Source organism: Symphodus melops, assembly GCF_947650265.1.
Source record: "Symphodus melops genome assembly, chromosome: 20".
Classification (NCBI taxonomy): domain Eukaryota; kingdom Metazoa; phylum Chordata; class Actinopteri; order Labriformes; family Labridae; genus Symphodus; species Symphodus melops.
The window spans coordinates 1,218,994-1,233,398 of record NC_136710.1 but is presented as its reverse complement, the minus strand read 5'-3'; the positions used below and the strand labels follow the sequence as shown (position 1 = coordinate 1,233,398).

The 14,405-nt window shown below is 42.6% G+C and overlaps 2 protein-coding genes and 1 long non-coding RNA gene across 7 annotated transcripts in view; 2 read left to right on the top strand and 1 right to left on the bottom strand.

Moving 5' to 3' along the window:
• The window catches only part of LOC306841189, a 2,595-nt gene extending 95 nt beyond the window's left edge, over positions 1–2,500 (top strand). Inside the window, exons 1-2 of the long non-coding RNA XR_013781447.1 lie at positions 1–336; positions 369–2,500. The exon at positions 1–336 is cut by the window's left edge and continues 95 nt beyond it. This is a non-coding gene — a long non-coding RNA (uncharacterized lncRNA). The remainder of the gene's footprint in view (positions 337–368) is intronic.
• Positions 1–6,470, bottom strand: part of LOC306841180 (uncharacterized protein) — a 15,725-nt gene extending 9,255 nt beyond the window's left edge. Inside the window, exon 1 of one of the 2 annotated variants that reach the window (XM_079370892.1) lies at positions 6,415–6,470. In XM_079370892.1, the coding sequence (XP_079227018.1) occupies positions 6,415–6,440 (26 nt within the window). In that variant the 5' untranslated portion in view covers positions 6,441–6,470. Of the gene's footprint in view, positions 1–3,657; positions 4,457–6,414 lie in introns of those variants that run through there. The other variant, XM_079370893.1, reaches the window with a different exon arrangement.
• On the top strand, positions 4,538–13,417 carry LOC306841184 (uncharacterized protein). 4 transcript variants are annotated; one of them, XR_013781442.1, is made up of 5 exons: positions 6,428–6,516; positions 6,635–6,991; positions 11,847–11,902; positions 12,021–12,371; positions 12,461–13,417. XR_013781442.1 is itself a non-coding variant. In XM_079370898.1 (5 exons), exons 2-5 carry the CDS (start codon positions 11,848–11,850, stop codon positions 12,879–12,881), a joined length of 651 nt encoding a protein of 216 aa, XP_079227024.1. In that variant the 5' UTR covers positions 6,974–6,991; position 11,847; the 3' UTR covers positions 12,882–13,417. The 4 variants fall into 4 exon arrangements, 3 of the variants coding, with proteins under 3 accessions (XP_079227025.1, XP_079227026.1, XP_079227024.1); XM_079370898.1 differs by lacking the exon at positions 6,428–6,516 and having other exon boundaries at positions 6,974–6,991; positions 12,461–12,578; positions 12,755–13,417; XM_079370899.1 differs by lacking the exons at positions 11,847–11,902; positions 12,021–12,371; positions 12,461–13,417 and adding exons at positions 4,538–4,631; positions 7,217–7,766 and having other exon boundaries at positions 6,461–6,516.
• Positions 13,418–14,405: the final 988 nt, after the last annotated feature.

The window sequence follows — 14,405 nt, the reverse complement described above, 5'->3', positions numbered from 1 at the left end:
TACTAACAGATAGCAGACTATTATTTGGGCTAGGTTCAGAAGGCTAGGTTTGTCTCTAGGAGTGGAGAGGAAGACACTGAACACAGGTTAGCTTTCTAGTGATATATATATTATAATTGTGAACAAACATCAAGCAATACAAAAACAAGAATGCGAATGGCCATTCGTCAAACAGTATGTACAAGTAAATATGTTACGTAAACATTGATGAATAATTATGGCTCACAGAGGCTGGTCCACAAAAATACCCCCAAAAAAGAGTTCAAGATTTGGCCTCAGCTTTACGGCCCCACGACTGAGTGTCCAGTGGGGGAAAAGTCCACGTGAGTGAAGTGAGTTGTGGGGGGCACAAAAGCGCCTCCTACCAGCCCGGCCTGAGCAGTGGAGGTTCAGTTGGTTAGGTTCCAGCACAATCTTTGGGCCTCGTGCCAAGATTAGGCTCGAGCTCGCCATCGACCTGGCCTGTATTCAAAACAGGTCCATTTACAAATCAGGTGTGCACACTTTATCAAAACTCATACAGAAATACTAAAGCTTATAATACAAGTTGAATTATAATTAGCAGTATTTCTTTTCAATGTTTCTTATTGTACAATATAATAAATCCATCAAACAGCTTCCACAAAATAAAGTGCCTTGCCGTGCTACTCCTCCCACAGCGTTTGCGCCACACACACAAGAAAGGTATCAAAACGAGCGGCTCGGCCCCAAAAAGTGTGTTATTACTTTGTGGAAACCTCGCGCACACGGTGTGGACACAAATGGAGCTTGTAAATCGCCATCCGGAGGTCAGTGGTTGCTCGCATATATAAACAAACTACTTCAAAATAAAGCTCAGAGTGTCCTGGTTAAACAGTGTATAGCCTGTATCGCCAGCTTTTATTTTGAAGAGGTTCAAGGAACGGAAGTGTGTGTTTAAGGGTGCGTGCTGTGTTGACAGCAGCGGCATCATGTGGAAGTACGACGAGGACGCGCTAACAGTTTCACTGCAGTATAACTCAGAAACACAGACACAGAGCGTAATAGACACCGGACAGTCTGTATTAATATATGTAGTCATACCATTTATTATAAATCCCACTCTGTTGTAAGAGAGCGTGCGCGCGTGTGTGTGTATGTGTGTGTGTGTGTGTGTGTGTGTGTATGCGCGCAGTGGGGAAAGACGGAACGCGCGGTTTGGAAACAAACAGAAACACAAGCTTAGGTCCTTTATCCCATTAAAACTTTAAACTTTTTGTAGTAGCCTGATATATGTGCACGCATTAAACTGTGGAGTGTGTGCGCTGTTGTGCATGTTTGTGTGGATTACGTGCGCTGTGAACTCACGTCAGGAGAATCCTGCAGCATACACTGTATTTACTATAACAACGTGAGCACTGAGCTGCATCAGGAATAAACAATAAAGATATAGTGCTGCATTTGCACAGGCCGTGTAATCGGGTTCCATGTCTCCATGTCTCTCTCTCAATTATTTTAACCAATCAGTGTTCACACTATGATCTGGGTGATCTATAATCTTTAATAATAATAATAATAATCTAATAATAATAACAGTGTTTGTATGTGCAGTCTGACAGAGTGTTTAGTCAGCAGGATCCAGCAGATCATCTTCATCCTGTGAGAGGACACAAACACATGAGGTCAAAGGTCAGTCCTGTCAGGTGAGCACACCCCCCCTACAGGCCGTCTGCTGTCATTACAATCAGAGGACAAACTGTTCTTATGACGCCTTGTTTCTCTCTCTTCATGTCGACTCTTTACCATTTAGTTCATCAACAATCACTTTACACCAGCTGTCTGTACTGGATGCTTCTTCTACAGCAGGCTGCATGCACTCAGTACAGACTGACTCAACAGCGCCATCTGATGGTCTATCTTTCTAATCGTTATCTGATGTCTGATGAAATAGTCATTCATACTGACACAGTATTTCCTGCAGTCATGTCATCTTCAAAATAGTGATGTTGATCTTTGAGAAAGAAAACAAAAGGTGCTTTATCAGGCAGCATGAGGGACAAACAGACAATTATTTTAACCAATCAGTGTTCACACTATGATCTGGGTGATCTATAATCTTTCAACATCAATATATCAACAACAGCGAGTTGAGTACCTTTTAACATTTAACTAACCATTTATATTTCTATAATAGTGTACTATATACTGCTATATATATATATATAAATAATCAGGCAGCATGAGGGACAGAGATAACATCTGGTGGTAAAACACTGAGGCTGCAGGAAGTGTGTGTGGTAGGGGACTTTCTGTAAATGTGTTCAAACTGAAACTGCATCTGAACTACATCCTGTTTTCTTGTTAAACTGTTTAAATGAATTCATGTTCCAACTGTCTGTTGAGCTGCTGTGATGTTTCATCAAACCTCAACAGAGAGAAAGACGGGCATTTAGTGTCTCATTAGTTATTCAGGATTAATCGATCAATAAAACAACTTGTTTCTGTGCTTTCTTTGTCATTGATGGTCGTCAATTCAATTCAATTCAAAAAACTTTATTTGTCCAGATAACGACAGTGCAACTAAAACATTTAACCAGTCAACAAGAATAAGTGTAAAAGAAGAGTAAGATCACAGAAGACTTCAGTCACATCACTGACATGAATCAAAAAGTTCTTACCTGAGGAGGATCTCCGCTGTAATCTCAATGTGACTGTTGTCAACCTGTAAGAGGAGCAGGAGCGCAGCGCTTCAGTAAGGACTTCCCTTCTCTCGCTTTAACCAGACTGCTTGTAGCGACTCCAAGCCCTATTGTCGCTGGAGAGGAAAACCCTGGGTTCGGTTTATTTGTATGACGCGCTGCTCGGCTATCACAGAAGCACAGACTTCAACCAAATGCGTTTTTGTGGCATTTAATTAAAAGAGTGTCGTTGGTTCACATACAGTACATTTCAGATCAGTGTACACGTTTATGGCTGTATTCCAGTGCTGAATGAATGAAGCGAACGAAACGTTCAACAAAAACTACGGCAACCCCCGGCCCCCTCTCTCTCATACAACTTTTCCCATTCACAAAAAAGGAGGTGAGCCTTATATAAACTCCGCCCGTGAACACGTGATCTCGAACCCTGCACGTCACCACCCAGTCGTGAGTGACAGGCCCCATTACCTCATTTATGGCTCCTACACTGCTCTTCTCCTACCCTGTTTTTCAGGGTAGTTTAGTTCATCAAGAATCACTTTACACGAGCTGTAACACCCTCTCCCTCTCTCTCTCTCCCTCCCTCTCTCAGCCAGGTTAATAACTCCACACAGACATATATATATATATATTTATGTATATAAATCCACCAATCATCAAACACGCAGACTTTAAACTCCTGTAACAAGCCGTCATGATGAACAGACAGATATAACCCTAACCCTAATTATTGACTCATTCTATCATGTTAAACAATTATGACTCTATCAGGAGAAACATATGTTTCCTGATCCATCATGTAATAATAACATAACATTTCTTAAAATGTTTGTATTTATCTACCAAGCACAACTGCAGGCTGAGCAACAGAAACAGAAAGACTACGACCTTGTGATGTTTCTGTCATGGTGAAAAAACTGTCCAATCGTTTCCTGTGTTTCAAGGAAAGCAATCAAAACACCTCAAACAGACTCACACAGGAAATACTCACAAACTTTACCTGGTCTTTCTTGAGTCCTGGTCAGTGTTTAGTCCTGGTCCATGTGTTTAGTCCTGGTCAGTGTTTAGTCCTGGTCCATGTGTAGTCCTGGTCCATGTTTAGTCCTGGTGCATGTGTTTAGTCCTGGTCCATGTGTAGTCCTGGTCCATGTGTAGTCCTGGTCAGTGTTTAGTCCTGGTCCATGTGTTTAGTCCTGGTCAGTGTTTAGTCCTGGTCCATGTGTAGTCCTGGTCTGTGTTTAGTCCTGGTCCATGTGTAGTCCTGGTCCATGTGTAGTCCTGGTCCATGTGTAGTCCTGGTCCATGTTGAGTCCTGGTCCATGTTGAGTCCTGGTCCATGTTGAGTCCTGGTCCTTGTGTAGTCCTGGTCCGCGTTTAGTCCTGGTCCATGTGTAGCCCTGGTCCATGTGTAGTCCTGGTCCATGTGTAGTCCTGGTCCGTGTTTAGTCCTGGTCCATGTGTAGCCCTGGTCCATGTGTAGTCCTGGTCCATGTTGAGTCCTGGTCCATGTGTAGCCCTGGTCCATGTGTAGCCCTGGTCCATGTGTAGTCCTGGTCCATGTTGAGTCCTGGTCCATGTGTAGTCCTGGTCCATCTGTAGTCCTGGTCCATGTGTAGTCCTGGTCCATGTTGAGTCCTGGTCTGAACTGTTAAAATAAAACTATAGATTTATTCTTTACAACACAAAGAGGACAGAGGTTTTAAATATTCTAATCTAGTTTCTATTTCTTCAATGTTACAAAGTTCCCTTCACTCCCCCACAGAGAGATGCACCCACTGCAGCTCCTCGGTATAATGATGTCATCATGTTCACAGGATTTATAAAGCTCCTCTCAGTCAGAGGGTCACACACACCTGGAGAGAACATCAGAGTCGTCTCAGCTCTTGCAGACAGTATATCTGTGTTTCAGAGACAGTGATTTAAACTGGTCAAGTCGGGACAGAAGAAGAAGTGTCTCTCCTCCAAACACAGCAGGTATGTAGACCTTTGTTTATGTCACTTTATAGTCAATGAATAATCAATCTTTAATGATGTCTCTATCATGATGTGACTGTTTGAGCTGCAGGCTTTATAAAACAGTCTCCTCAGGCTGTGGCCCTGCGGTGCTGATCCCAGCAGCTCAAACTTTATAAAGTCATTCAAAGTCATATTTTATTTATAAAACGTGTATTTTTAAAATGAACAACATGAAGTAAGTGTGTAGTGACCAAGCCGTGAACAGGTGAATGCAATTGAACTAATCAGTGACAGAGTGCAATAATAATAATAACAATAATTATAATGATGATACATCCTACACCCTAAAAAGGACAGAGGGATAAATGTTTGATTCCTTCAATGTTAAATCCACTCTCCTAAAACCACCCTGCACCCTGAAACTCCACTCTCCTAAAACCACCCTGCACCCTGAAACTCCACTCTCCTAAAACCACCCTGCACCCTGAAACTCCACTCTCCTAAAACCATCCTGCACCCTGAAACTCCACTCTCCTAAAACCACCCTGCACCCTGAAACTCCACTCTCCTAAAACCATCCTGCACCCTGAAACTCCACTCTCCTAAAACCACCCTGCACCCTGAAACTCCACTCTCCTAAAACCATCCTGCACCCTGAAACTCCACTCCTAAAACCATCCTGCACCCTGAAACTCCACTCTCCTAAAACCATCCTGCACCCTGAAACTCCACTCTCCTAAAACCATCCTGCACCCTGAAACTCCACTCTCCTAAAACCATCCTGCACCCTGAAACTCCACTCTCCTAAAACCATCCTGCACCCTGAAACTCCACTCTCCTAAAACCACCCTGCACCCTGAAACTCCACTCTCCTAAAACCATCCTGCACCCTGAAACTCCACTCTCCTAAAACCATCCTGCACCCTGAAACTCCACTCTCCTAAAACCATCCTGCACCCTGAAACTCCACTCTCCTAAAACCATCCTGCACCCTGAAACTCCTGAAATGTGACATAGAAATAAAAAAAGTAAGAAACTTACAGCGAGATTCCCTTGAGAGTGAATGACTTCTAGTCTGTTGTAGATTTATATATTTCATTGGAAGAGAATGCAGTACAAGATTGTATGCAATGTATCATAGTTTGCTTTTGTGATTTATTTTAACAGGACCACTCACAGTTCTAAGCCTATACGCTCGTGTGTATATTGTTGCTAGAATAAATTAAACCCACTTAAAAGGAGCGAAGTTGGAAACAAGAGTAATCAAGTCAGCCTGTTTACCTCCGTAACAAAATGCTTTAGTGTTTTCACATCGGAAGCTCAGAATGAGCCTCAAAAAAACAACCTAAAAAAAACAGCACTGTTTCCTCCCAGGCACAGTGACTCATCCACCGACTGCACTTCACGCTGAGAGAGAGAGAGAGATAGAGAGAGAGAGAGAGACACACACACAGAGAGAGAGATAGAGAGCCTGAGCTGTGCCTGAGAGAGAGAGAGAGACACACACAGAGAGAGAGACAGAGAGGTGAAACGCTGTCAGTATGAATGACTATTTCATCAGACATCAGATAACGATTAGAGAGAGATAGAAACCACCAGATGGCGCTGTTGAGTCAGTCTGTACTGAGTGCATGCAGCCTGCTGTAGAAGAAGCATCCAGTACAGACAGCTGGTGTAAAGTGATTGTTGATGAACTAAATGGTAAAGAGTCGACATGAAGAGAGAGAAACAAGGCGTCATAAGAACAGTTTGTCCTCTGATTGTAATGACAGCAGACGGCCTGTAGGGGGGGTGTGCTCACCTGACAGGACTGACCTTTGACCTCATGTGTTTGTGTCCTCTCACAGGATGAAGATGATCTGCTGGATCCTGCTGCTCATCAAGCTGAGCTGCTGTGTCTGTGGTTAGTTCACAGCTTGACTTCAATCTCCTGACAGAGAGAGAGAGAGGAGACTAAACACTCTGTCAGACTGCACATACAAACACTTCATGTTCCTCTCTCCCCCTCTGTGTCTCCTCAGCACCAACATTTGAAGTGAAGTCCACTCAGAGCTTCTATCAGGCAGAGGAGAAGCAGAACGTCACGCTGGAGTGGACCTTCCCTCCCCCAGCTGACGGCTCACTCACCTCTCTTGATGCCACATGTTTGATGATCTCTGATGTCAAAGTCTTCACACTGTTTGATCTGATCGGAGGAGTCCAGTTCTCAGAGGATGAACAGTTTGCAGGACGAGTCCACTGTGAGACAGACGTCCTCAAAGAAGGACGACTCAGACTTCACGTGTCCTCGTTAAGGACTGAAGACTCGGGGACTTACGTGTGTAATGTGAGGACAGAGTCTGATAGAGGTTATGCTGAAACTTTCCTTAATGTGAGCGGTAAGTTGACTCAGTAGATCTCAGGAGGTTCTTAAAGTCTGGATCAGGACCGACTGGTCATAAAGAAAATCCCAGTAGAGTTAAATCTCTGCTCAGATGTTCAGCTTGTGATGTCATAGTGAGAGTGTAGAAACTCCTTCTTTCATGTTGACTTTGATGCAGACCTTCTCTCACGTGTTTTCTTTCAAACATTCTTCTTCACTGTTTCTTTATTGTCCTTCACAGCAGCTGCTCATGAGCCTGAACCTCAGAGACCAACAGTGAGACCAGGACCAGAGAGTCGGGGAAGACCTGGTCTCTACGTTGGACTGGGACTGGGACTGGTTGTACTGGCAGCATCAGGTGTACTGGTTCTCTGTGTCATTAAAAAATGTGTCATTGAGTCTGTTGATCAGAGAGGAAACGTCTCTGCAGTCATGTAGACTCTGAATTAGTCGGACACTTAAAGACAGACAAACTTTCACTGTCATCCTTTAAACCTGGAGACCATCACGTCCTGCTTCCTCAGCAGAAACTCAACCTGCCAAAGACCCTGCCAAAATATCCACAAATGTGTACAAATATTTACAAATGCTTAAAAATATCCACAAATGCGTAAAAATATTTACAAATGCGTAAAAAATATCCACAAATGCGTAAAAATATTTACAAATGTGTAAAAATATTTACAAATGTGTAAAAAATATCCACAAATGTGCGCCAGACAATCTGCATACAAAGCTGTTTGGGGGGTTTGTACTTTTATAGTTTTAGATGCTAATATATATATTTTTCGGTTTGTTGTATTTTTGATCTTCCACACTTTTCTTACTCTTTTCCTGTATTGGGAATGTTTCTGGGATTTGTCCACAGAAGTATTATCTCATGTTCTGGCTCTTTAAAGTGTCATGTTGCCTTTTAATAAAAAACTGACTGTGTCATAAATCTCTGTTTCTCCTTTCATCAGCCTAGCAGCCCTCGGACTCATGTCACAGCTTTCGCCCTGACAGAAAAACCTGCCTTAGACATTTGATCTATTAATCACTTTTCATGAATATTCTAATTAACGTCAGTCCTCTCCAAATGTCACAGATATTCATTGTGTTTCTGAAATGAAACACCTTAAATGCCAGTTTTTCCAGTGTTTTGTCCTCATGTTGTTGTCTTGTTTAATGGTGTCTTATCTTCTCTGTAGCTCAGATGGTAAAACTGCTGCTCAGGTAATCTGATGGTTGTGGGTTTGAATCCTGAGAGCAGCAGGTTATGTTTTAATAGATGTAACTGAGACGGTGTTAGCGATAGCTGAAACAGTCAGTGCTCTTACGTTAGCTTAACTCGGCTATGCTAGCGCTAACACTGACATTTCTTCAGGAGTTTCTAGCTAGTTATATTTACAGTTATATTTATATTTAGTTACATCTAGTTATATTTACAGTTATATTTATAGTTAGTTATATTTAGTTACATCTAGTTATATTTACACTCCAAATACAAACGTTTGGAGTGTAAATAAAGCCTGTTGATTCAGACGTTTGAATAATATCCACATGAACAGAGCATGTTAGCTCTCTGTTAATTTGTAGTTGGTAGATAATAGTCTACATGGAGGCCTGTTTGTTTCCATATGGAGCCCGCTGTCCTCTGTACATTTGAGGATTGAATGAAGAAAACTACGAGAGGTTTAGTGTGAAACACTCGTCGTGTTTGTGACGCTCTCTGGGAGGAAGATGTCTTCATGTCTTTAGAGAAGATTGTAAAAACTGCAGCGACGCGTTTCAGTCACTAGATGGAGCCACACTTCATGCTAATGTTGTCCTCGTGTTCACCCGCCAAAAGGTTTCTGCAGAATTTAAAGGCAGAGTTGGTATTTAACAGAAACAGGAAGAGCAGCCACCTTTAAAAAACCCTGACGTCAGCTGGTGTAACTATGACAACCATAAAAGCGTTTAGCTGGAGGTTACCAGTTAACATGGTCACAGTTTAAATCACAATAGATCTGAGCTCACAACATCACGCCCACCTGTCAGTCATGTCAGCCTCGTGCCTAATTTGCACTTGTCATTCATAAAAAGCAGATGAGTCATAAATGAACTCACCCTGTCGCCTACAGTCTGTACTCGTGATCACAACAGACTTGACTGGTTTAGTGTTGACATGTTTTTTTAGTCCATCCCAAAAAAAAATGGCGCCGGTGGTTCCAATGAAAATTCACCTACGGGATTTTGACTTTGGATTTTGGATCATTGCGGAAAATAATCTCTGTGTCAAACATCCGTTTCTGATGTGTAGTTGTTTTGTTTAGCGGGATAATCTTTAAAGACAAACATCATTTATATGAAGTTTGAAGAGTTAATGCAGCCCAGAGAAGTAAGAAGCTAACGTCATGCTATAAGCTAACGACACCGCGGTCGGTTTGTAATGACGTCACGACCGTTGTGCTTCATCGATCTAATCAGCCGATTTGACAAGCTAGCTAAACGTTAGCTTAATAAGTTGTTTATTAATCTAACATTTTCAAGAGCACTGAAAACATGACTAGAGGCTGTAAGGAGGATTATGGAGAGAGTTCGCGGCGTGATGACGTTTAATGTCTCCATGACAACCACTGTAGTTTCAGTTAGCTACTTGTTAGCAACCGCCGTTTAAAGTTCGCGTAAAAACTTTAAAATTCACAAGTGTTGGTCTAAGCTAACGTAGTTTATCTCGTCTAACAAAACGTCAACATCTCTTCAGCTTGTGTTCACCACAGATCTTATTTCAGACGTCTAAACACAAACACATTCAAAATCCACATTGACTTTTAGAGTTAGGAACCCATGGTGCTAAAATGCTAACTCACTTCCTGGTTTTAGGACTCAAAACTGAACCAGTCTATATTACTTATACTTATCAGACGTTCATTTCATTGTTTCTACCAGACTGTAAACGTTTATTTAAGCTGTATAAACGGCTTTTTAAAATGGGCTTTACATTTGACCTCCAGGCCTCAAGAGAACCATCGAAGAATGTCGCACTTTTTTCACACCACGCAGTGATGCTGCCTGAGAGCACTGAACTTTCACTTCCTCTCTTAGAACTCTACCTGCTGTCCTGTCATCAAAATAGTAAAAAAAATTAAAAAAAACTATCACGCCACAACTTCTAGGAAGGATGTTTTTTTCTTGAAGTGAGACGTCTCGGCCAGGAGTCTCCTCTTAAAGATGTCATAACTTATAAAACTTCGTAAAATGATTTGTCTGAAGAGACAATGACGTTAGCCACGTCTTTGTTTTTGGAAAAAAAAAAAAGTCAAAGCAGTAAAATCCCTCCAAATGTAAAGCTATAGGTTAAAAAGGTAGACGTTCACATGTTCCTCATGTTTACATTAAAAAACCCAGAGAGCGTTCAGTTCTGACGTGTAAAGGTCACATGAAGGGCGTTTAAAGAGACCTGAAACATAAAGCTTTAAAAAAAACTCTGAAAGAAACAGGAAGCTTTGCAGCGTTGACTCTAACGATGACTATAACAACACATAGTTTGTGCTTCCTCCAGTCTGTGTGCTGACATCTGTTCTGAAGTCGGCACAGTGAAATATTGTTGTCAGGTAAACGAACATGAAGCTGATTGAAAACCAGTTTTTCTTGAATAAAGTTTAAATTAGAAATTGGATTGTAGTTTTTGAGCTCAGAGGGCTCGAGAGTGTTTTTATTTCAGGATGTTTTTAAAAGCTGTGGGGAACTAAGAGAGCTGTTAATAAACCTTCTGTCATGAAAAGAAACACACAAACACTTTATGCAGTCAAACACACAAAGACAAAAGACTTTGATATGAGATCACCGGTAAACTTAGGGGAATCACTGCGTCTCTCTGTTGTCCTTTTACTTTCAGTCTGCCCACCCTCTATAACTTCTGGAGTCTGTTCATCACAGCCTCATATCTAATCCTGAGCCGGCTCGGCTGCACAGAGACGTTTCTCTCTCTCTTTGTGGACGGAGCTGCTGAACCCGGGAGAATCTTTCACTTTGACTTTCTTTCATCGATAAAAGGAGTTTAAAGATACGAAGCTCCTGACGTCACTGCAGACTGAGTCCTCAGAACATCAAAGGTATGTAGACGTGTATTTATGGGGGGGCGGCAGGAGCTCAGGAGGGACTTGGGTTGAGAACTGGAGGGTCGCCGGCTCAAGTCCCGATGCGGACCTCGGGCACTCTGCTAGATCCCTATCTGACTTGATGAATGTTAATTAGACTGGTTGACGATTATTATGACATGAACAGAACGAGCGATCTCTGTCATGTGAGTTTAATAATAATAATATGGTCGTTCTACATAAACAAGAAAACGAGCTATATATTTAAATGAATGTTTACTTTGGTATTTCTGTCACACACAAATGTGCAGTGATGATTGCTGGGTAATATGTGATCATGTGATGCGGCGAGCGCCGAGCTGACCGGGGGATTCCAGATCACCTTTCAAAGTCCAGAACGAAAGGAACAGATGGTGTGAAAGCCCCCCGGCATTACACTGTTTTGGTTTCACAAACAGTCGCCAGCCCACATCTGACCCCCCCCCCCTCCCCCTTCCCAACAGGAAGCGTTCGGAGTATAGAAGCTATAACGTCAGTCCTAATTAATCCTTACATAAGAATAGAAATACATTTCAAGAGCAGCTACACAAACAGTCTGTCACAGAGCTTCTCACCTCGTCTAGCTTCAGGAGCCGCCACCAAACTCCTCACAGAACAACTCAGACCCACATGTCTGACACTTTTCGACCAATCGGATTTATTTACTGCAAAACTGGAGCTCAGTCGGTTCAGAACATGTGACTGAAGAAAAAAAGTGAATAAAACAAACATGTTTGAAAAGTGCTTTGTGTTTGTGTCCTCTCACAGGATGAAGATGATCTGCTGGATCCTGCTGCTCATCAAGCTGAGCTGCTGTGTCTGTGGTTAGTTCACAGCTTGACTTCAATCTCCTGACAGAGAGAGAGAGAGGAGACTAAACACTCTGTCAGACTGCACATACAAACACTTCATGTTCCTCTCTCCCCCTCTGTGTCTCCTCAGCACCAACATTTGAAGTGAAGTCCACTCAGAGCTTCTATCAGGCAGAGGAGAAGCAGAACGTCACGCTGGAGTGGACCTTCCCTCCCCCAGCTGACGGCTCACTCACCTCTCTTCATGCCACATGTTTGATGGGAGTCTCAGTCCTGTTTGAACTGATGGGAGGAGTCCAGGTCTCAGAGCATCAACATGGACAGTTTGCAGGTCGAGTCCACTGTGAGACAGACGTCCTCAAAGAAGGACGACTCAGACTTCACGTGTCCTCGTTAAGGACTGAAGACTCGGGGACTTATGAGTGTTCAGTGAGGACAGAGTCTGGTAGAGGTCGTGGTGAAAGTCTCCTTAATGTGAGCGGTAAGTTGACTCAGTAGATCTCAGGAGCCTCACTAAATAAACATGTTAGTTTTGTTTTAACCTCTGTCTTTCTGTCCTTCTTTTAACAGCACTGACATCCTGGCACGAGTCTGAACCTGGACCAGAGACTGGACCAGAGGGAGTTCACATAGAGACTTGGGCCTGGATCGGTTTCTACGTCGGTATGTTGGTGCTATCAGCTGTGATGTACGTCTACTACATCAGACGTAATCTCGCATCCAGAGATGTGTGTGTGACAAACACAAGACCAACCCATTCTCCGCTCACGATGTGCTGCAACCTGTAACGCAAACTGTCTACTGTACTCAGACTCCAGTTTGCTTTTGACAGCTCACTGCACTCTGCTTGTGTCGCATTCACAGTCACGCTAGAAGGAGACCTGCACAGCCAGCGTACGAATTTAACACCTGCCAAACGCCAAATGAGGTTAGATTATCCGTCTGGCGAGCAGATTTCAGCGAGCTACGCGCCACATGGCACACGCACTAATCACGAACAGGCTGATTATATGAAAGATGAAGATGCATGAGTGCATGTCAGATGTTTATACGAATAACGTCTTAACATTTCATGTTGTGTATAAATCGGTCGTCCTCTGGTGCAAATATCTCGTATTTTAAAGGGGACACGTTATGAAAAATCCGTTTTGTTTTATTAAACATTTCTCTGGGTAACCTGAGAGTCTACAGACGACACGACATGTGAAATAAATCCATCCAGTCCTTTGTTTGTGGTCTGATTAAGTCTCACCACGCAGAGAAAAACGCTCCGTTTTAAACGTGCTCCCCTTGTGATGTCACAGTGGGATTCTGTATCTCTAAATCCCCTCTGGTATCTCCACCCAGGGACTCCACCTCCAGCCTAGAGCAAAACTTTTTAATAAGTTGGTCCGCCATTTTTATTCTCTTTAGAGAAGGAGTGACGTCTACAGGGAAAACTCAGGGGGCGGGGCTTATATCATTTAAAGAGACACACACACCAAATGATGTCATCCCTTTGTTTGTATATATTCTGCTTTCATTATCATAATTATGATAATGACACAAAGTCAAAGTATTAATGAGGTTTTTTTTTGTATTCAACTCTGTGTATGTCCACAGAAGTATTATCTGTTGTTCTGGCTCTTTAAAGTGTCACGATGTCTTTAAATAAATAACTGAATGTGTCATAAATCTCTGTGTCTCCTTTTATCAGTGTTTCAGCTCGTTTAACCCGCCTAACAGCCCTCGGACCTTCTCTTTTTATGCATACTGTAATCAAACATTTATTTCAGGAACAATGACTAATGTCATTGAGGAGCATGTGAAGGTCACGGCAGCGCTTTACTTTACTTTCACTTTTAAGAGCTGCTCGGAGTTGTTGAAGTGAGGGACGAAAGAAAGAGAGGAAGATTTATCTAACGTTTATTTGAATGTTTTTTAAATCACGCTCATTTCCTGTTAATCTACATGCAGTGTAGCTAAATAAAACACCTGCATGCTAACACAACAAGGAACTTCCGAGATGTGGCTTCATGCTGTTGCGTCAGAAGGTCAGAAGTTTGATGTTATTTTAGCCCCTCCCACAAATCAGCTGAGTGTGGTCTGATTGGTGGGTGTGTGTGCGTGTGTGAGTGTGAGTGTGACTCCTCACACCGACCATTTAACCTGTGCGCACCGTCGGGTGTGTGTGTGTCCCGACTCTCTCCTGGATCTTCTTCTAACCTGTAAGTAAATCCCTCACACACACTTTAAAGAGGCTGATGATGTTTGTTTACAGTCATGGTTCACCCACGCGCTACACACTGTTTATATTACTGCACGTGGCTGACGTAACATCCTCCAAAAACAAAAACAAAGACTCGCGACACTCAGAGAGACTCAGTTTGTGTTAAATCTTCATCTTAAACCTCACAGTCTGTGTTGAATCAGTTTGTATAAACTCTGCTCTCTGTTTAACGGTGGAGGTGTAACGGTGTAAAGAGTTACCGTGCTATCATGTGACTGATGTAACTTTACAACAGTCCGTTAACTC

Coding starts and splice junctions, on each gene's coding strand:
- LOC306841184 (XM_079370898.1), top strand. CDS start 11,848: ATGAAGATGATCTGCTGGATCCTGCTGCTCATCAAGCTGAGCTGCTGT. Junction 11,903..12,020: donor GCTGAGCTGCTGTGTCTGTG/GTTAGTTCACAG, acceptor GTGTCTCCTCAG/CACCAACATTTGAAGTGAAG. Junction 12,372..12,460: donor AAGTCTCCTTAATGTGAGCG/GTAAGTTGACTC, acceptor TTCTTTTAACAG/CACTGACATCCTGGCACGAG.